This window comes from Lipotes vexillifer, unplaced genomic scaffold (assembly GCF_000442215.2).
Source record: "Lipotes vexillifer unplaced genomic scaffold, Lipotes_vexillifer_v1.1 scaffold250, whole genome shotgun sequence".
Classification (NCBI taxonomy): Eukaryota; Metazoa; Chordata; class Mammalia; order Artiodactyla; family Lipotidae; genus Lipotes; species Lipotes vexillifer.
Window position 1 is genome coordinate 1,555,638 of NW_006785198.1, and position 23,616 is coordinate 1,579,253.

At 38.0% G+C, this 23,616-nt stretch overlaps 1 protein-coding gene across 1 annotated transcript in view; it reads right to left on the reverse strand.

Annotated features, from left to right (window-relative positions):
* Positions 1 to 23,616, reverse strand: part of COL24A1 (collagen type XXIV alpha 1 chain) — a 382,692-nt gene that overhangs the window by 49,893 nt on the left and 309,183 nt on the right. The window contains exons 44-47 of the mRNA XM_007457245.1: positions 23,374 to 23,427; positions 23,209 to 23,262; positions 14,944 to 14,997; positions 13,705 to 13,812 (exon numbers count right to left, since the gene is read on the reverse strand). Of these exons, the coding sequence (XP_007457307.1) occupies positions 13,705 to 13,812; positions 14,944 to 14,997; positions 23,209 to 23,262; positions 23,374 to 23,427 (270 nt within the window). The remainder of the gene's footprint in view (positions 1 to 13,704; positions 13,813 to 14,943; positions 14,998 to 23,208; positions 23,263 to 23,373; positions 23,428 to 23,616) is intronic.

Genomic DNA, 23,616 nt, shown 5'->3' on the forward strand with positions numbered 1-23,616 from the left:
GGAGTCCGCGCGTCGGGAGCCGGTGTGTCGCAGCGGGAGAGGCCACAACAGTGAGAGGCCCGCGTACCGCAAAAAAAAAAAAAAAGATTGAAAGGCCTTGATTTGTCTGTCCTAAGTCAAGCTGTTAGTTTTGTTTCTTTCCTTTTTTTCCAATAACCAATTTTATAGTTGCAGCAGTGAAAAATAAAAAAAATGGGTAAGGCTTCATTTTGATGACAAATAGATTTATGATCTTTGCAGGGAAAAGTTGTTTTCCTTTTTCATAAATGAAAACAGCATGGTAGACTCATTTACTACAGATGTGCTAAGTTGACTAGTCTCAAAACACTCATTTATACAGAAGGAAATTCACACAGTCAACTGTGAGCCTCCCTAATACTATCCTTCAGTTATAGTCACATGACTTTAAAAAAACATTGAAACTGCGGTGTGAATGTGCCAGGAATACTTTAACTCCTTTGGCCACATCAAAAAAAAGAAAGAACATTGTTTAGGAAAATCAGGCAGTTGCATAATGCTCGAAATCCCAGAATAAATATTTTTCTCAGTGGAAAAATCCAGCAGTCTTTAAAGGTAAGCCAAAAAGCACCATGGTGCCATGATTTGAAAAAAAGAAAAAACAACAACAACAACAACAAAAGACCAATGGAAAGATGTCCTAATCCTTGTTGAAAATATTCCAGGGAATTTGCTAGTATTACTTTCTCTTAAGCAGTTTTTCTATTACCATAGTAGGTTTCAGAAATAATTATCTTAGAAATCACTTTTCCTAATGACCAGTTTAGCCACTGTACCTAATTTCACTGAACAGACTTGTCCCTTATAAAGCATTATAACTAATTTCATATCAAATATTCTACAGGGAGCAGAAACATTTGTGGAAAGTATTTCCGTATTCATAAATACCAATATCATGTGTAAACCTTGGGGTTGAAAGGGGATTCTTCAAGGGAAAGTTATTTTGTTTTTATTTCAATGGTTACAAAATGCTTCAATACTTATGACATCCTGATTTCTAAGTATGCATGTAAATCTTTTCTAACATTCTTTGAAAATGCTAAAAAGTAGGAGACAATGAGTTACGATCTGATACCTAATTGCTTACTAATGGAAATACCAGATGCCACTCAACTTCATGGCCCTATGAGGTATACTGCAGCAGTATTCAACATTATTGTAATTCATTTCAATTTTTTCACCACAGAATTCAATGAGCTTTTTATACTAGTCATATATAAAGGGATATGTGGCTCAGAATCTGTTTTTTTTTTAATGACCTCCAATTAGAAGTAGAGTAACTTACTAAGTGGAGTTAGAATATGCATGTTTTGTTATCTGACCAATTCATACTCAGATTCTTTTTTCCCTTGATTTTAAGTCTTCAGTCTCTCCATCTCTACTAAGTCCCTCTAGCATTTAAATATGGTTAAGGCTCGCTCATTTAAAAATAACTTTCTACCTTAGCCTCAGTTTCTTCTCCAGTTATTGCCCTACCTTCTCCTTCAGAGCCAACTTTCTCCATTGGATTGTCTGCATATCTTGATTTCCTCATACCCTCTCACTCCTCAAGCACTCCAATCCTGTTTCTGACCCCACTAATCAAATCAAATACTCACTTGCTAAAGTTACCAATGACCTCCATATACTAAAATACAATGATGATAATTTTATCTTGTTAGATTTCTGTATTAGGTGGGGGGGGGGGTCCTTATTTGCAAACATCAGAAACCAATTAAGCAAAAAATTTACTGAAAAGATATTGAGTAGCTCATATAATCACAGATAAATCTAGAAAACCAGGTTTGGAAAATGGGTAGAATTAAAAGAAGACTAGGCAGCCAGAATTTAGACACTGTAGTGAGCACCAGACCAGCTGCTGGACATTGACCTTGGACACTTGAGTGCCACTGAAAGTTACTGCAACTGCCACCAGAATGGAATCTCCATTATCGCTGCTTCTGTCTTACTAACTCCGCAATGGAAGGTGTGGGTGAATATAACTGATTGCTTAGGCCTGGGTCATAGGCCTACATTCTTGTTTCAAAGAGGGAGTGGAAGGTAAGAGTCTAGACTTTTTGACTTCAGTAGTAGAAGGTGGCTTGCCATCAAGACTCAAAAAAGACTCAAAAAAGAAAGGAAACATAAAAATTTCTGAACATAAAAATGGGGTCAAGATGCTGAGTAGCCAAAAAACAAAACCAAAAACAGAATAAAACACATGTCCAACAAACTCTCTCATGATGATTAGACACAGTCGATGACTTTCTCCTTGATATATTCTTAAGCTCCCACGACATTACATTCTTTTTCTCCTATCTATTATGGCGACTCCGTCTCAGACTCCTTCGTCATCTCCTCTTCCTTCTTTACCTGACTTCTAAATGTTAGAATTCCTCACCCCTTGATTCTGGACCTTCTTTCCACTGTTTATCTAATATTTATGTGTGTTTTTCTTCATTTGCTCCCTATGTCCATTCACTGCCCCTTCTCTATGTTGCTATTTGTATTGAGTCTTCTGATCCATGAACATAGGGTATACACCATTTAACATTTGGGTCTTCTTTAATTTATGTCAGCAATGGTTTACAGTTTTCAGTATCAAGTTGCACATTTTTGGGGGGTCAGATTACCCCATTTTGATACTACAATAAGTACTGCTTTTTAAATGTCAGTTTCTGATTGTTCACTGAGTATAGAGAAATACAATTCATTTTTGTATATTGATATTGTATCCTGCAGCCCTGCTAAATTCAATTATTAGTGGTTTTTTTGGTAGATTCTGGATTTTCTACATAGATGATTGTGTTGTCTGTGAATAAAGACAGTTTTATTTCTTCCATTCCAATCTGGGTGGCTTTTATTTCTTTTTCTTTTACTGACTAGAACCATTGGTAGAAGCTCCAGTACAGTGCTGGATGTACCATATAAATGTAAGAGGATAATAAAGATATCTGTTGGCATATGAGGCCTCAGAAGGTTTATCTCACAAACACCTCATTGAAAATACTTTTTGGAGGAAGTACTCAAATAATAATAAAAACAAATTCAGGAGGTTCTATAAGGAATACTGAAAGTAATAGTGACTAAATAGCTTAATTTTTACTACTATATTAAAAAAAGAAACAAAGGAAATAAAAAGAGAAAGTAGGTCAGAATGGCCATCATCAAAAAATCTACAAACAATAAATGCTGGAGAGGGTGTGGAGAAAATGGAACCTTCCTACACTGTTGGTGGGAATGTAAATTGGTACAGCCATTATGGAGAACAGTTTGGAGGTTCCTTAAAAAACTAAAAATAGAACTACCATATAATCCAGCAATCCCACTCCTGGGCATATATCTGGAGAAAGCCATAATTCAAAAAGATACATGCACCCCAACGTTCACTGCAGCACTATTTACAATAGCCAGGTCATGGAAACAACCTAAATACCCAGTGACAGACGAATGGATAAAGAAGATGTGGTACATATATACAATGGAATATTACTCAGCCATAAAAAGAAGGAAATACTGCCATTTGCAGCAACATGGATGGACCGAGAGATTGTCATACTGAGTGAAGTAAGTCAGACAGAGAAAGACAAATACCATATGATATTGCTTATATGTGGAATCTAAAAAAAGGGTACAAATGAACTTATCTACAAAACAGAAACAGAGTTACACATGTAGAAGACAAACTTATGGTTACCAGTGGGAAAGGGGGGAGGGATAAATTGGGAGATGGGGACTGACATATACACATTACTATATATAAAACAGATAACTAATAAGGACCTATTGTATAGCATAGGGAACTCTACTTAATACTTGTAACAGCCTATATGGGAAAAGAATCTAAAAAAGAGTGGATATATGTATATGTATAAATGATTCACTTTCCTGTACACCTGAAAGTAACACAACATTGTAAATCAACTATACTCCAATAAAATTTTTTTTTTTTTTTTGCGGTGCACGGGTCTCTCACTGTTGTGGCCTCTCCCGTTGCGGAGCACAGGCTTCGGGCGCGCAGGCTCGGTGGCCACGGTTCATGGGCCCAGCCGCTCCATGGCATGTGGGATCCTCCCAGACTGGGGCACGAACCCATGCCCCTGCATCAGCAGGCAGACTCTCAACCACCGCGCCACCAGGGAAGCCCCACCAATAAAAATGTTTTAAAAATCAGAATAAGTTAAAAAAAAAAAAAAGAGAATGTAAATGCATGAGAATTATAAGTCAAGTTTCAAGGTAATATCAAAAAATGATGAAGGGAGTTGTTTATAGAAACAAAAGGACATGAGAACAAACACAAGTACTTGTTTTGTTAGAGGGAAGATACAGTAACTGATTTATTAAACAAATCACTAGAGTTAAACAAGGACATATTTGGTTCTTAAGTTTGGGGCAGCTGCCACAAGAACATCAACTGAAAGAGAATAGGTAACTTTTAAACCTGCAGAAGAGAATTCAATCTATCCAATGGAAATCAGAAAATAAAAAAGAAACAAAACCCCCCAAAGATAGTATAGGACAAGGAAAATACAGAATTAACATGGCAAAATATTCTTAATAGAGGAATTTTAGATGCATTCTCTCTAAGATTTCAAGCAGTAGAAGGAGGTCTGCTATTACTGCTACTGTTTAAGATAGTATTGAGGGGCCCTATCCACCTATGTGATAAGAAAAAAAATGAGTTTAAGAAAAGAGTGAAAGCTGCCATTGTTTGAAGATATTACCTACCTAAAAATCCAATAGGACCACAATAGCAAATTATTAGAAATAAAAAAATCCAGTTGTATAGAATGTAATCTAAATCAGTAATATTTAATTAAGTAATAAGTAACTAGAAAATAAAAAAAAAATAAGAATACATAAGGCCTTTATTGAGGGGCAATATTGCATATTGATAAGAGCAAAGAATATGGAGTTAGACTGCCTTTGTAGCTATGTGACTATGAAAGTGACAGTTTTGTATAAAATAGGATGATAATTGTATCTATAATATTGTAAAGATTAAATGAGTTAATACAGTAAAACATTAATCATGGTACCTGGCACATACTAAGTATTACATAACTTCTTACCATTATTATTATGGAGAAAATCTATTATAAGATCTTATATTGATAAGATGACAAGAATATTTTATCTCACATAGATAATTAAAAGGTTAAGATATTAATTTTCCCCAAATAAATCTAAGGCAAACCCAGTGATAATTCAAGTTTATGTTCTGTTTTTAAAGAAACTCTAATCTCAAATGTATGTGGTAGAAGTGTAAAGAAGGGGCCTTGCCCTACTAAATATGGGGACATAAGACAAAGCCGTAGTAATAAAAACGATGTGATAATACAAATAGACCAGAGATCAGCCAACTTGTTCTGTAAAAAGGCTGGATAGTAGATATTTTAGCCCATGTGGGCCACTGGTCTCTGTTGCAACTACTCAACTCTGTCATGTAGTGCAAAAGCAGCTATCTGTAAACAAATGACCGTGGCTGTGTGCCAATAAAATTAATTTATGAATACTGAAATTTGAATTTCATGTAATTTTCATGTGCCACATTATTCTTTTTATTTTTTTCTACCGTTAAAAATGTAAAAACCATTTAGCTCACTGGCCATAGAAAAATAGGCTGATTTGGCTTACCAGGTGTAGTTTGTTTGTTTGTTTGTTTTTCCGGTACGTGGGCCTCTCACTGCTGTGGCCTCTCCCGTCGCGGAGCACAGGCTCCGGACGCGCAGGCCCAGCGGCCATGGCTCACGGGCCCAGCCGCTCCGCGGTATGTGGGACCCTCCCGGACCGGGGCACGAACCCGCGTCCCCTGCATCAGCAGGCGGACTCTCAACCACTGCGCCACCAGGGAAGCCCCCAGGTGTAGTTTTTTGACACAGGGAACAGATTGCTGATGCACACCGTGTATAGAGAGAACTTAAATAGTGTTGCCTGGATATTTTCTGTTTGCCTTTTGAGATCTGCCCTTTTCCAGCCTGATCTGTGACCCAGCAGGTTCCCTTACTGGTGAGTGACATACCAAGGGCACGTGGATGGGAGGGAGCCCCCCCTTGGTGAAGGCAGTAAGGGAATGCATTGTTGGTAGTGAATTTTTTTGGGGGGGGTGTGGTATTATTTTTTTAATTGGGGTATAGTTGCTTTACAATATTGTGTCAGTTTCTGCTGTACAGCAAAGTGAATCAGCCATATGTATACATATATCCCCTCTTTTTTTAAAATTTTTTTTTATTTTTTGCGGTACGCGGGCCTCTCAGTGTTGTGGCCTCTCCCGTTGCGGAGCACAGGCTCCGGACGCGCAGGCTCAGTGGCCATGGCTCACGGGCCCAGCCGCTCCACAGCATATGGGTTCTTCCGGGCCCGGGGCACAAGCCCGTGTCCCCTGCATCGGCAGGCGGACTCTCAACCACTGCACCACCAGGGAAGCCCTATCCCCTCTTTTTTTGGATTTCCTTCACTTTAGGTCACCACAGAGCACTGAGTAGAGTTCCCTGTGCTATACAGCAGGTTCTCATTAGGATGAACTGGGAGACTGGGACTGACATATATACACTAATATGTATAAGGTAGTAAATTTTTAAAATAATTTAAAAAATTGCTTTTGTTTTCACCATCACAGACTAGCAATTCTAAACCATGTCAGTGATAAAATAGGCCTCCCTGCCAGGGCAGATTGTTCCTATTATCACTCTTACTTGCTTGAGTTTGGCTAACAGGATGTACTGTTTAGGGGACTGGAAGACAGGAGGAGACTGAAATACTTATTCCCCTGGCTCTCCCTTTGCTGAGTTGCAGTGGATTGGCTGAATCCTTCTACTGAAGGTCTCAACTCCTGCTAAATGGCTCTCTCCTATGGCAATAACGACTTTCTCTATAATTTCGTTCCCCTTTCCTTTGTCTCTTCAGGCCTATGGGTTGTAATGACGTGCCATTGTTGCTATCCCTCGGGTGCTTCAGCATCTCTTCTTGGTTTTCCTTAGCCCTGCTCACATTTTTGTAAGTAGTCCCTTTATTAAACCTTCCTCAGTTGCCCCACTGTTTTTAGCTAGACTGTGATATGTATGTAACTGGTAATAAGAGTGAAGTCAGGAAACTAACCCCACAAATGGGATTCTGAGATTGGTTTGCTCATAATCAAGGAATGCTCAGATAACTTCCTTGTTGCGGATAAATGGACACTACTAATCTGTGGTATGCAGTGGCATCATGATTATTCAGATTAGCACTGGCCATGACATTAGATTAAGTGCTGCTGGAGGGCAAAGTGTCAGAAGATCATGTGGCCTTGGCAGGTATTCACTATGGTGAACATAGTGACTATAAAGACTGCGTGATCAGAGGGCAGTCTCTTGAGTGATCTAGAGAGAATACAGAGAAAGGGACAAAATAAAGGTCTTGCACGCTCAACTTAGAACATAATGAAAAATCAGAAAATCCCCATGGCAGCTTGAAGGAGTCTTTCATCCCCTATAGTCCAAGGCAGATGTGGCTGAGGACCCAAACTACTGTAAGATTTTCAGAATGTGTATACATCTTCAACTAACCAGACATCTCATGCTAAATAAGGGCACTGGGTGGAGAAAGAGTAGAACTCCAAGACAAGGGATGGGGATATTTGAGCAGACATGGGCAAGACTAAGAACTGTGAACCTCAACTCCCTCTTAGTTTTCCTTGCTTGTGGAGATAGCCACCTGCTCAAGCATCTGGGAGCCCCATTCATAGTCTGATGGATTGGCAGTTTGAAGCCTTGACTCAACTACGGGCTACAGTTAATGAGGTTGAACGCTATAACTCCCCTAGTATACTGCATAGGAAGGGGTTCAAATGCTCAGAAAGATAGAAATGTGGAGACAGATTTCTCACATGCAATCTGATCAACCACCCTCTAACCATGGCCCCTGAAAGGGATCAAAGAACACTCCTTACCAAGGTGTTAAGAAATGTCATAAGAATAAAGTTCCCTTATTTAAACAGGAATATTGGACTCTGAGTGGTAGATTCTAGGTGACAGTGCTTTACTATCAGAGAAAAGGTAGAAGCAATTATCACACTAAGCCATAGGATGTTTTGACTAGATGTTCTGACCTGCAGAGATCTGTGCTGATGGTTAGTTGATCAAAGATCCATAGGAATTAAATATACCATATGCTAATATATTGATGTATAGGTAGAAAAATTCTAGGTCTGATGGGTATAATCCTAATTAAAGTCACTGTACTTGGGATTCATGGCCTCTCGCTCAGTTCCCAGACTCAAGCCAGTTCCTACATCAGAATCCCTTGACTGAGGGGGAGGCAGGTTCTCTTCGAGGAAGAACCCTGCAATGTGGTCATAGGTGTACACAGTGACTTCTGCCCTAAGCCTTCTGCAGAGGGACGTGTGGTCATTTACCAGGTGACTGAACACTGGGGAAACAGAAACAGCCTTTCTGGGGGCTGTTAGATATTGGATTTGAACTGATAATAAACCCTGGAAATCCAAAATATCACGGCACTCTGGTCAGAGTGTAAGTTTATGAAGGCCAAGGGATAAATAGTGATAAATGCAGATTTGGCTCAATTTTTTTTCCCAAGTGGGTCCAGTAGGACTGTGAGCCCAGTTTTTGTTTTTGTATTGTTTTCTCCAATCTCAGAGAATAGTAACAATCCCTCACTTATAAAGTAAAGGCTACTGTGGTAGGAAGGGAAGAGACATGTGGAAGCCCCTGCAACTATCTCTTCCTGCCCCCTTCCCCACAATGTATACCTAAGGTAACACCACACCCCTGTAGAAAACTGTTCATATTAACCACCACATCCCTGTGGAAAATTGTATATACTACGGCCAAAAGACCTGAAAGATGCAAAAGCAGTGATCCTACCATATCCCATATCCATTTTACTCATCTGTTTGGTGCACACACCAGATAACTCCCAGACTTAAATTTACAAACGCAATTGTGTGTTGATGCCAATCACAGCTGCAGTTTCTGATATGGTGTCTTTACTGAACAGTACAGCGATTAGCAACAGCAGTTACTGACCTAGTAAAAATACTTCCTACCAACATTCCTATCAGTGAAGATGATCAGAGGCAGTTCGCTTGCCTTCACAAGGCAGAAAGAGCTGTATCACTTCAATGCCTTATCTCAGTGCTGTGTCAGCTCAGTTTTCCTCTCTGTCATAAAATAGACCAGAGCGATATCTTTATAGTCTTTGACATCTCACAAAATATCAGGCAGGTCCATTAAACTGAGCTCACTGTGCTAACTGGACCTGGAGAGTGGAAGAGAACAAGCACCCTAAGGATACACCAGGGGATAGGATTAAAAAGTTCATGGGACTGCTAAATGTAAGTTCCTAGGGGTAGTGGTTTGGGGGTGTATCAGGATATCCTCTAAAGTAGAGACAGGTTGTTGCACTTTGCATTGCTCATCACAATAAAAGAGGCACAATGCTTGGTGAGCCTCTCTGGACTTCGGAGTCAATCTATACCACCTTTGGGTATGCTGCTACAACCCATTTACCCACTTACTGGGTAGCCTGTAAAGTTGCTAGGTTTTTATTGCGGTCAAATATATATAACATAAACTTACCATTTTAACCGTTTTTAGATGTATAGTTCAGAGGCATTAAGTACATTCCCATTGTTGTGCCACCATCACCACCATCCATCTCCAGAAATTTTTTTCTTTTTTTTTTTTGGCGGTACGCGGGCCTCTCACTGCTGTGGCCTCTCCCGTTGCGGAGCACAGGCTCCGGACGTGCAGGCTCAGTGGCCATGGCTCGCGGGCCCAGCCGCTCCGTGGCATGTGGGATCTTCCCAGACTGGGGCACGAACCCGTGTCCCCTGCATTGGCAGGCGGACTCTCAACCACTGCGCCACCAGGGAAGCCCCAGAAATTTTTATGTTCCAAACTGAAACTCTGTACCCATTAAACAGTAACTTCTCCAAATCCTTCTCCCAGTCTCTGGCAACCTCCATTCTATTTTCTGTCTATGCATTTGACCATTCTAGGTACCTCATATAAGTGGAATCATATACTATTTGTACTTTTGTGTCTGGCTTAGTTCACTTAGCATGTCTCCAAGGTTTATCGATTTGGTAACATGTGTCAGAATTTCCTTCCTTTTTAAGACTGAATAATATTCCATTGTATGTATATACCATATTTGGTTTATCTGTTTCACTGTTGACAGCCACGTGGGTTGTTTCCACCTACTGGTTACTGTGAATGATGTTGTTATGAACATTTGGAAAATTTCTGTTCAAGTTTCTGCTTTCATTTCTTTTGGATATATACCCAGGAGGGGAGTTGCTGGATCATATGGTAATTCTATATTTAAGTTTTCAAGACCTGTCGTACTGTTTTCCACAGCGGCTGCATCATTTTACATTCCCATTAGCAATACACAAGGTGCCAGTTTCTTCACACACTTACCAACACTTGTAATTTTCTGTCTTTCTTTCAATTTTTTAATTTTTTTGGATAATAGCCATCCTAGCGGTTGTAAAAGTGGTATCTAATTGTGGTTTTGATTTGCATTTTCCTAATGATTAGTGATGTTGAGCACCTTTCCATGTGATTATTGGTCACTTGTGTATCTTCTCTGGAGAAATTCAAGTCCTTTGCCAGCTTGCTAGTTTTGGGTGGTCCCCGACGAAAATGCTCGGCAGCAGATTCAGGATGCTGTGTAAGCTACCTTGCTATGACTGAGCAGATCCAATAATATCAGAAGGGTCTGTGGCTGGTAGAGATGCTATATGGACCCTTTGATAACCCCCATAAGAGAATTACAGCTTATACCCATAAGGTTTTGGACATAAGCAATGCCTTCTTTGTCAAATGTAATTTCCCATTTGGAAAGCAGTTCTGGGCTTGCTCTGGTTGAAGCTGAATAAGCGACCCTGAGACATCAAATGACTATGTGTCCTGAACTGACCATTATGATCTGAGTGGTATTTGATCCACTAAGTCATAAAATTGGCTGGGCACAGCAGCGTTCACTCCTAAATGGAAATGGTGTATATCGAGACTGGGTCCCAGCAGGTCCAGAAATCACAAACAAAATATGCAAGCAAGCAACTGAGACTTCCATGATACTTTTTCTACTGCTTTACCACTGCTCCTTCAGCCTTCCTAGAGAATTCCCCTTGCCAGTTAGTAGGGTAGAAAAAAGTTCAGGCCTGAGTTATGGATAGATCTGCATTGAATGTCAACATCTGCTAGAAGTGGATTGCTGCTGCATTTAAGCCTGAAAGATATCAGTGAAGGAGACTCTTCCCAGTGGGCAGAACTTGGGGCAATCTGTATACATAGGCAATCCATATAGCCATGTTTGGTGGTTTGCAACCAAAGAGCCCTGTTGATATACCCTAGAGTTCTAACTGGGTCTTGGAATAGCCCTGAGTGTGCAAATGGCTTCAGCATCTGGCTTTAAGTCCTCTTCATTCTTTTTTATTCTATGTGGAACCAGTGATTTGGTTTTATGCACGAGCCTTCACCCACACAGCCAATCAAAACCGTGTGGCAGATTCTAGAATGCAACTTAGACAGAATTAAAATGAAATCAGTATCTTATTTGCATCTACCATTTTCTGTATTGGCTTTCTCTTAGCCATTATATTACTGTCCTTTAAGTATTACCCCATTAAAGAAGGATGTAGAGTTGTTAGAAAATGTCTGTTTTCTTTCTGGAAACCAGCAGCAGATAACAATCACTTGCCACATTGCTGTATTTATGCAAGAGAAAATGGTTCATATTTTTGTAGTCTGAATCAATGTTTTCATTTTATTTTCCGATTTTCAGTCCTTTCCAGGAAGACCTTCAGGTGTCACATACTGCCAGAAAGAAGTTGTTTGCCACAATGAAGTATTAAGTGACTTGGTGTAAAAAATGTGGATGACTTTGACCTGTCACTAGTGTCTGCTGAATATCTTATATGCTGAATGTCTGAAATTCTTATTAAACATATATATATAGGATCCTGATTTGTATTATCCATATCTGGAATAAGTACCTGGATTAATATTATTTTAGTCAGAAAACAAATGCGTTCCTCTTTGCAGTAATTAAATAAATCTATTCGCTGTTATTAGTATTTACAATTCAGTTTCTAGCCTTATCGACTACTGGACACATCCACATACATACCACCTCCATGACTAAACCTGTGTTCACAGCAAGAAATATGACGTATTTTGAAATGTGGTTTTCCTTGTTTCAGCTCTCAAAATCTTATTCAAAGCAGTAAGATTCACTCTAACATTTCCCAGTAAAACTTAAGTACAGACTCTCAGACCAATTCAAAGTGTTTTATTGTTGTATTTTTAAAACTCCACAACCTCATTTTAAGACTCTTATATGGTGAGCCTAGAGTGCAGCATCTACATGAAGCTTCAGGGCATGAGCTCCCTTTAAGACTGGGATCTCAAATGGAAGTCCTCTTTTAACCAGACTGATGTTAATGGCAGAAGTTTAGAAAACATATATTTTAATCAAAACATCAGCCTGGCTGTCAAATTTCTCTAGGGCTTACACCCTGATGCTCTGATGTTCAGATATACTGTCCCCAAAGCAAATAGAAACCATACTAAGCCTCCTTAAAAATACTCACCTTTCCAAATAGAATATGGCCAGATACTTATTTCTGAAATAATTAAATTGGCTGGGTCATAATTTGATACATTTTTTGAAACAAGTGAGATAATTCATCATAGTGAAAGAATAATATTAATCTGGGTTTGAGCTTTGCTACAGTCCCATGCTACATGTGAATAAACAACTAGGATTGATTCATTTAAGAAAAGAAAAACAGGTCAATACATAATCATATCCAAAAATAGTGGAAATGTAAAAGGATAAATTTTACTGGATTACTGAAATATGCGATTAATTATTCTTGTATTTCAAAGGGAAACACAACATGAGATAACAAAAAATATCTGGATCATGTTGACCTTAGGAAGGAAAGAGGGAAAATGGCCAAATGAAGACAAAAATATCATTTTAAAATTTCTGATCAAATAAATAAGATAGAAATCTGCATAAAAATAATAATCTACATCACTGCGCATTGCATCACCACTAGATGAACACAGAGAAAATATTCACACAATTTCTGTAAAATAGTGAGGCTATAAAAGTAAAGGAAAATGATTTTGGCAGAACTTACCTTGAGTTATTGCCAAGCCTGAAATGTTCCAACGGTGGCTTAAGACATTTGATGAACTCAAAACACAGGCTGTGTAGCCCTTAAAGTTTTTTTTTTTTTTGTGGTACGCGGGCCTCTCACTGTTGTGGCCTCTCCCGTTGCGGAGCACAGGCTCCGGATGCGCACGCCCAGTGGCCACGGCCCACGGGCCCAGCCGCTCCATGGCACGCGGGACCCTCCCGTACCGGGGCACGAACCCGCGTGCCCTGCATCGGCAGGCGGACTCTCCACCACTGCACCACCAGGGAAGCCCCCTTAAAGTTTTACTTCTTTATTGTTCCTATGTACCAGCTTTTATATGTGTAAAAATAATATAAATTATTAATAATATGGGTTATATTACATGGGTTATAAAACATCCAACAGAATGTACTCATTGACATTCCCTGGAAATCATAAACACAATATGAACCAATGTCAAAGTTAAGGAAGACAGCCAAAATATCTATGGTTTTAGTAAAGAGACACTTATGCATAAGAAATAAAGAGCAAAGAATATTCAATCTACTCACAGGAAGTCCCTGTTTTCCTGGTAGCCCAACTTTACCAGGGTTTCCTGAAATGCCTTCTGCTCCAGGGTATCCTTGCACGCCTTTTGGCCCAGGTAGGCCTGGAAGTCCCTTGGTAATTAAAAATTACTTGGATTACAGAGAGATGCTATACAGATGTTTAAATGACAAACACTTTTATACTTATTGGGGAGTGGGAGGTTACATTCTTAAAACCCTGTCCCAGGATAAATTTTCCTGTTTTCTGGATTCCTTAATAATTTACTATTTGGATACAACAGATCAGGTAACTGTTCCCTAAACTGAAATGCCAAGCTAATTAGCAATTTATTGTGTAACGTTTTCCACTTTACTGTAATTTCCTGGTATTTCTCATTGTACCAGCCCATGCTCTATCCAGCTGTGGAGAAAAGATCAGCTATGTGCACCTGTCGGTTTAGGATATAGGCTGACATTCACCATCTCTAAAACTCTGTGTTGTGTTATTTTCCCAAGAAATAAATTACGGCTCTTTTAGTTGCCACTTTGAATTAGATAATTATATGACTGAGTGAAGGTCTGAACATTTTGTTTGTACTCTTGGGCAACTGGATTTAATCTGTAGGGAATCTCTGATCTCAATGTGCTCATAATTTATGTTCACTTTTCTTCGCTTTTTTTGAACCAACACAGGCCACGCAAAGCAGGCTGTTGGCTAGGGGAGACCAGCAGGAAGTCTTTGCTAATAAGCTAGTCTACACATATTTGCTTGGCCAAAGAGGAAACAGATGGCTAAGGTAAAATTAATCTTTGTTCTGTGATGAAAAGATTTAAAGCTTTTTTCTAAGACTTTCTGTTCTATTTCCCAGGAAAATGAGAGGCCGAGTTCTTCGATTAAAATCCAGCTCATGTCTTTTCAGTTATGCTTGAAAATCTCTGACCTCTGTCACCATTTATTTAGTCATGACTCCAAGTTGCCTGTTTTTTAGTGGTTCACAATCAAAGAATAGTAGCATGAATCCACAGAGAGATCTCCCTGAACTGGAAAATAACAACCTTCAGTTGCAGCGACTTCCGTTTCAACACCAAGCTTGGTTTTGAGCTAATGGTCATATTTTGTTCCCTCTGTGTTCCGGCATGGGTTTAAACATTTTTTTGAAGACAATCTGATTTATCCAACACGTCATAATTGGCCCCAAACTTTTCTGCTTGCTAAAGTTCTATTTAGAAAAACAATAAAGGTGAAAAAGGCCTGTTACTTACAGGAATCCCAGGTTTCCCAGCAGGGCCAGGAGCTCTTTTTTTCCCCTTAGGACCCTAAAAATGTGAAGCACAGCTGTCAACTCATTGCTATAAATTTAATTAAACTGAAGGCATAGAAAAGAACTCTGAGACCTGAAGGCTACAGCAAGTCCTGCCACTAACTAGCTGTTTATCATTGGGATTGCCATTTAACTTTCCTGGGAGTCATTTTCTTCATCTGTAAATGAAAGAATTTGACTATATAATCTATGAATTTCCACCTGGCTTCAAATTCTATGATTTAAGAATTCAAATTATAGTTCTAAAAAGGAACTGAATAGATTATTTAAATAAAAGTCCCCACTTCAGGCAAGGCCTTTGTCTCCCTACTGAAAGTGGTTAAGTACTTATTTAATTAATTCAGTAAACATTTCTTGACTATTAGGTATCAGGGATTCTGTTATGTGCTGGAGATGCAAAATCAAAGCTCTTGTTCACAAGGCACTTACAGTGTAGTGACGGACATGAACCAATAACCTAAAATGTGCTTATCTGGAAGCACAGAGAAGAACATACTTGTAAATCAAAGAAAAGATCTTTATTTCCCACAGAATTGCTTGTTTTTCCATGTGTGAGATATTTTAAATCATAATCGATTCAGCAGTAACGGTCTACCAGGATAGTTAGAAATTTGCCCTTGCAAATCATGCCATTATTCTGATGATATCCTAAAATTATTTTAAGAAGAAAAAGGTGTTAAAGAGTGACCTAGTTCACAAATAAGAAAAATAAGCCTATTGCCATTACTAGAAACATTTCTCAGAAATCATCAAAAGTTCTCAGAAACAGGATAATTCCACCAAAATGAGATGTTAAGTTATTCAAATCTGAAGACAGTTGTACTAAAGATTCAATTTGACAACAATGACAAAATAAACAATTTCAGAAGATGTTACGTCTTCTGAAAATGAGCTTAAACGTTTTAAGAAGAAATAGTGTATGTAGTCAGAGAGAAAAAGGGCATTTTCTATAAGAGATAAAAATCCAATTTTGTTAGAATTCGATGATAGGGAGCTATATGGATCAAGGGTTCTACCTCCAAGTTCAAAAACTCTTTTACTTGCTTTAAAAAGTCACTAATGTAAATTCTTCCTAAGGGTAAGGAAACCAGAAAAGGGGATAGTTGGTGAACTGGGTTTAGTTGAAGTAAACACAATTTCTGGAACATATGGTCCCTATAATAGATGCATCTTTTAGAATACAATAAAGAAGTAAAATAGACAAATAAAGACTGTTTTAAATATTGAAAACAATTCTGATTTCAGTTGTCTTGAATAGCACTAATTAAACAGTATATGAATTGTGATAATATTCAAATATGTTAACTGGTGTGTGTTTTCCTTCACAGTATTTCTTTTTATGTAAAGCAACAGATTTGTTCTAAACTTTTGATTTTCAAAGTAGACTTTTTTAGCTTAAGAATTTCAAAACAGTCCTCTGAAACTCATGGTGGGGGAATAGTTTGAAAAGAATATATTTTTAAATACAAAAGCCTGATTTTTAAATATTGAAAGTCTATCGTTGAACATAAAGAAACAAGGTAATAAAGGATTCAAGTCATAAAATTTATACCATAAAGAACATATTTAGAAGAATTATAATAATATAAGAGAAAGTTTTTCCTACCTAAGGGGATATAAAAAATCTTCAAGTTGGATAAAGGTAAAAAGAGAAGGAAAACTGTTAAGACACTGATGGGTATCTATGAGAAGAGACCTTGACACCAATCTGCTGTCAAGTCCTGGGGTGGGTAGAAACAATAACACCTGCAGAGGATACAAAATTAATACTCAGAAATCTCTTGCATTCCTATACACTAACAATGAAAGATCAGAAAGAGAGACTAAGGAAATAATCCCATTTACCATCACATCAAAAAGAATAAAATACCTAGGGATAAACCTACCTAAGGAGGCAAAAGACCTGTACTGAGAAAAGTATATGATACTGATGAAAAAAATCAAAGGTGACACAAACAGATGGAGAGGTATACCATGTTCTTGGATTGCAAGAATCAATATTGTGAAAATGACTATACACCCAAAACAATCTACAGATTCAATGCAATCTCTATCACATTACCAATGGCATTTTTCACAGAACTAAAACAAAAAATTTTACACTTTGTATGAAAACACAAAAGACCCCGAATAATGAAAGCCATCTTGAAAAAGCAGAACAGAGCTGGAGGAATCAGACTCCCTGACTTCAGACTATACTACAAAGCTACAGTAATCAAAACAGTATGGTACTGGCACAAAAACAGAAATATAGATCAATGGAACAGGATAGAAAATCCAGAGATAAACCCAAGCACCTATGGCTACCTAATCTATGACAAAGGAGGCAAGAATATACAATGGAGAAAAGACAGTCTGTTCAATAAGTGGTGCTGAGAAAATTGGACAGTCACATGTAAAAGAATGAAATTAGAACACTCCCTAACACCATACACAAAATAAACCCAAAATGGATTAAAGACCTAAATGTAAGGCCAGATACTATAAAACTCTTAGAGGAAAATATAGACAGAACACTGTGACATAAATCACAGCAAGATCTTTTTCAATACACTGCCTAAAGTAATGAAAAAGAAAACAAAAATAAACAAATGGGACCTAATTAAACTTAAAACCTTTTGTACAGCAAAGGAAACCATAAATAAAACAAAAAGACAACCCTCAGAATGGGAGAAAATATTTGCAAACAAAGCAACTGACAAGGGATTAATCTCCGAAATATATAAGCAGCTCACGCAGCTCAATATTAAAAAAACAAACAACCCAATCAAAAAATGGGTGGAAGGCCTAAACAGACATTCCTCCAAAGAAGACATACAAATGGCCAACAAACACATGAAAAGATTTTCAACATCACTAATTATTAGAGAAATACAAATCAAAACTACAATGAGGTATACCCTCATACTAGTCAGAATGGCCATCATCAAAAATTCTACAAACAATAAATGCTGGAGAGGGTGTGAAAGAAAGGGAACGCTCCTACACTGTTGGTGGGAATGAAAATTGGTACAGCCACTATGGAGAACAGTTTGGAGGTTCCTTAAAAAACTAAAAATAGAGCTACCATATGACCCAGCAATCCCACTCCTAGGCATATATCTGGAGAAAACCGTAATTCGAAAGGATGCATGCACCATGATGTTCATTGCAGCACTAGTTACAATAGCCAGGACATGGTAGCAACCTAAATGTCCATCGAAAGAGGAATGTATAAAGAAGAAACAGTACATATATACAATGGAATATTACTCTGCCATAAAAAGGAACAAAATAGTGACATCTGCAGAGACATGGATGGACCTAGAGACTGTTATACAGAGTGAAGTAAGTCAGAAAGAGAAAAACAAGTATCATATAATATTGCTTATATGTGGAGTCTAGAAAAATGGTAGAGATGAGCTTATTTGCAAAGCAGAAATAGAGTCACAGATGTAGAGAACAAACTTACGGTTACCAAGGGCGGAAGGAGGGGGGTTGGGATGAATTGGGAGGTTGGGACTGACTTATATACACTACTATGTATAAAATAGATAACTAATGAGAACCTACTGTATAGCACAGGGAACTCTACTCAGTGCTCTGTGGTGACCTAAATGGGAAGTGAGTCTAAAAAAGAGTGGATATTTGTATACATATGCCTGATTCACTTTGTGGTACAGCAAGAAACTAACACAACATTTTAAAGCAACTACATTTGAATAAAACTTAATAAACTAAACAAAACAAAACAATAATATCTGCAGATAAGTGTGGGGATTTGGGCACAGAGATGATGGCTAGAGAGACTAAAGGCCTCACTGAGATGAACGCTAAGTTGCACTGAGTGCAGCAATAGAGTTGAAATTTCTGCATGAGATGTCTAGGCCAGGGGGCCTGAGGAAGTCTGAGTCCCTCAAGCACCTGGCATGGTGTGGGGAGCAGTAGAATATTATTTCCATGTGGCCAAGAACAGAAGCATATGGCCCTTAGAGTCTTATCTAAGGAGATCTTGCACCTGAGTTGAGAAAATAGCTGTACAAGCCAACAGGGATCAAAGAACTTTTGTCCGGAGGGCCAAGGTAGATGCCAACATGGTGGGATGATGGCAGACGGGGGCCAAAAGGGATGATGTACATTTCAGTGGATGCTAGTATGAACAGATGATGGCTAAAGATCAATCTCATTTCCTATTCCCCTTCCCTACCATTGCCACCCAGAATGTAACAGCAGACTTGAAAAGAGGATAAATGGGAAAAACTCTAAATCAAATGCAGGATATTTGAGTGGACGGAGTTAAAGGCAATCAATTGACTAGATTTCCATCAATTAGGTTTCTACCACCAGGCAGGATGGGTACTCAGGACAGAAGTTAAGTTCCATTACAAAGAACATAAACAAAATTATACTTTTTGTATACTTGAGTTTATGGCTTAAGGTTCAGATATGCTATACATGTATGTGCGTGCTTTATTCCAAACATTCAAATAAAAACAAAGAGAGTCTCATATCACAAATCAGTTACATTTTAGGGTGACCATTATGTTGGGATTATTTCAGAACAGTTAAATACTGCTCTAAAACCTAGATACATGGGTCTATCACTGTGAAAACTAGAATGTTATTAATACTCGGATGGGCATCAGGAAGCAGCTTCCAACAGAATAACACTAAAGGAAAATTATGACTATAAAATTTATTTTTAATGTATATTTTGCTACTCGTAATGGTACAATTGTGACAAAATCTCCTTATTAAATACAAAAAGCGTATAGTAAATAACAAAACAGTCTCTGCTGTTTTTAGATGTCAATTCAGGAAAGATTTCCTTATGACAATTATTGTCACCATAACTAAAAGGAAGTAGGCTAGTTAGAGAAATGACAGACTTGCAGTGGAGGTTTAAAATATATAAAGATCAACAAAGGGTAGAAGATTGGTATTTTTTTGAATTTGTGCATTAAAAAAAATCTTGCAGCCGGAATTGCTGGGTAGTGTTGTAACTAAATTAAGAGCCAACATTACTCAATATTAATCCTACACAGAGATGGTCTGTTCAGTAGGAAATTAAAGATTGGGCCAAAGACAAAGAAAGTATGTTGTCATCTAAGGTGTTTGTAGATGATTAATTGAGTTGGTATCATAAAAAGGAAAAAAAAAAATCACTCTTCCACCAATGCCCAGTTTAAATATAATAAAGCTAGAAGCATTCTATGCTATTTTCAAAATTAACTTACTCATATTATTTTATGTAAATATAAGTACCTCATAAATCAACAGACTTCCTGTTCTCATAATAGGAAAGGCGAATGAATTTCATATTTATTCTTTAGAGTATATGTAAAATTGTGCTTTCTCTTTTGTCTGGCTAGCTTTGAAAAATACAACAGCCCACTTGAAATCAGATCCATTTAAAACAACGAATTCCATTCATTGGGATTGTACCACTTCATAGACTACAAGAGAAGGTAATCTAATTCTTTAGGTAACAGAAAATTTTAAATTTTTTTTTTTTTTTTTTTTTTTTTTTTTTTTTCGCTATGCGGGCCTCTCACTGTTGTGGCCTCTCCCGTTGTGGAGCACGGGCTCTGGACGCGCAGGCTCAGCGGCCGTGGCTCACGGGCCCAGCTGCTCCGCGGCATGTGGGATCTTCCCGGACCGGGGCACGAACCCGCATCCCCTGCATCAGCAGGCGGACTCTCAACCACTGCGCCACCAGGGAAGCCCCAGGTAACAGAAAATTTTAAATGCCATTATAGTCCAAACATTCGTTTGTGTTTTATTCAAATGAAGCTGAAGGACAGTCATCACAATACTTTGTTAGTTCTAACTTTGTTAGAGAGGGTAGCTTTAAAGTACAAACACAGGTTTAGAGAGTTAAGTCTTTTTTTTGTTTTTTAACCAAGAAATTTAAATTCACTAAAATCTGGAATTTTGCTTTGGGAGGAAAGTAAGATTTTGGCTTGAGTCTCTGTATTTGAAAGCCATTATGGGACAGTTCACTACATTTGCATTATAAAAGTCTCTAAAAAAATGTAGTGGTTTGCAATTGGTTTTAACTTGACTTGCTCCAACCTTTTCTTTATAGTTTCCATAGTTTCATGTCTGAGAGACCAATTAATGAATTGGCTGGTTAAGTAAAATTAATATTTAACTTAATTTATAAAAGACTTCAAAGTAATAGAAGGCTTTTGTATAATAATGGGAGTCAGGAAATAAAGTTTCTAGTGTTGGTTCTGTTGCTAACTAGTTCTGTGATCTTAGGTAACTCATAATCCCTCTGGGACCTAAATTTCTTCGTCTGAAAAATGAGAGGGTTGTCCAAACGATTTTAAAGGGCATTTCCAAATCTAAAAAACAAATTTAAAGCTTTGCAAAAACAAGATGAGGGCAATTCCGTAGGATCCACCTGGCCATTCAAAGTGTCCCTAGTGAGTAACACATAGTCAGTGGTTTTTCTTGTAGCAATCATTACTATCTGAAATTCAAAGAGGCTTTTTAACGTAACCTCGGACTGTACACCAGCATTGCCCAAAGTGGGAAAAGAACTAATTCTCGTGGATTATACAGAATTTAAACCATGGTTCCTCAAGACCTTTCAGCTCCAATACCCAGGGAGAGCTGACCATATAGGCTGGAGCTGCAGTTGTCTAGTAAGAATATTTTACTTTTGTTGGCATAATTTTAACAGATACTAAGAAACATAAAACAAATTTCTTCTTCCTGAGATACATCAAAAAAGGAAAATGAAAACATTGAGAATATGAAAGTACTAATTGTAAAGGATTAGAAATTTTAGGATCAAACCTTGGGAGAGCATTTGCATCCTTAGGCACTTAATGCAAATATAAGGAAGTCACATGAAAGTAGTAGCAGTGTTCTAGGTTCATGTTTTTTTCCACTACCTTTTCCAATTTGGGTATTAAAAATTCTAAGCTAATGAGACAACTGTATTCTTTCTTTGAATTTCTTTTTAAAATTAAGGCTTGCCTTCAATGGGATTTTTTTTTTTTTAATAAATTTATTTATTTATTTTTGGCTGCATTGGGTCTTTGTTGCTGTGCACAGGCTTTCTCTAGTTGTGGAGAGCGGGGGTTACTCTTCGTAGCAGTGTGCGGGCTTCTCACTGCGGTGGCTTCTCTTGTTGTGGAGCACAGGCTCTAGGGCACACGGGCTTCAGTAGTTGTGGCACACGGGCTCAGTAGTTGTGGCTCACAGGCTTAGTTGCTCCAGGAACAGGGCTCGAACCCCTGTCCCCTGCATTGGCAGGTGGATTTTTAACCACTGTGCCACCAGGTAAGTCCCAATGGGATATTTTTATTTATTATTTATTAGTCCTTATTTATCAAGGAGCCTGACAGTAAGTTACTAGGTAGTTGCCAAGACTATTTAAAATGGCTTCTGTGTGAATGAAAACCTATGCAATATCCGACTCAACTCAATTTTATTACTAACTCCCACAAATGGGAAACACAAGTATGGGTGAAGGCAGCTTAACAAAGTAGGAGAAACATGGTCTCAAATTCATTACTTTTTATCAATCCTCACCTAATTTATTATTAAAATACAGTACATTTTCTAAAGAATTTAATTTTAAATCAGTAGCGGGTAAAGTCAGAATGCCATGAAAAGTAGGGCAGCAATGAAGTGATGGTACAAACTACAAATCCAGTTGTTACATAAGATTGAGGCAACGTTTATTGGTATATAGGGAATCATGCCTGTGAGTGGAGGGGTCCAGGAGTCAGTGACATTTTTAGTTCGCCTGATAACAAATAATTGACTTGTGTTATGGAAAAAACATCTTTTAAACCAATTGTGAGTCTGTGTCATATAGATAAACTATATCCACCCCTACCTTACTACAGCAACTAAATAGGTATGACTGCTAAAATTTTGCTCTGCAGTGCTGGTTTTAAGGCTAGTTGATATTTCTGCCTGAAACCTTAAGGAAGGGCAATTAGTCTGGGACAACTCTAGGCAATTTTCTTAAAGCCAGAGTAGTCTGCTGGTAAAGTGAACTTTGGATGGCAGTTGAAACACACGGATTAATCAATAATGATGTTTTAGCAAAATTATTGACAAACACCCTGTTTAGAGGCCTGTGGTGATTCTTGCTCTGAAACAATGAATGATCATTTAAGTTACAATGAACAGCAACTCCTTGTGCCCCTGTTTTCTCAAGCCAGCAGTAAGTTTCAAATTGTCTTAAATGATTTCAACTTACTTCAGATCCTCTCTCTCCTTTTAGTCCTTGTTCACCCCGGTCACCTGGCTCACCCTTTAATAGGAGCCAAAACAGAAATCACATATAAAGCAGACACCAAATAAGATATGTTAACATTAATGTTTTTTAAATGCCAGAATTACAAAGAATGCTTTCAAGACATACTGGGGGCCCTTGTTGTCCAGTGGCACCTCTTGGTCCTGGTATACCCATGTGACCCTATGAATAAAAAAGGTTATATTATTAGAATAAATAAAGACATGTGACTTAGAGAATAGAGTAGTATCACTTAAAGTGGTAGCAAAATGTTGCAAAATTCAATTTAAATATTATAGAGATTATGCGTCTCTCTTGGAAAGAGTATAGAACACAGTGGCCACTGGATATAATGATGACTGAGAAAGAGTG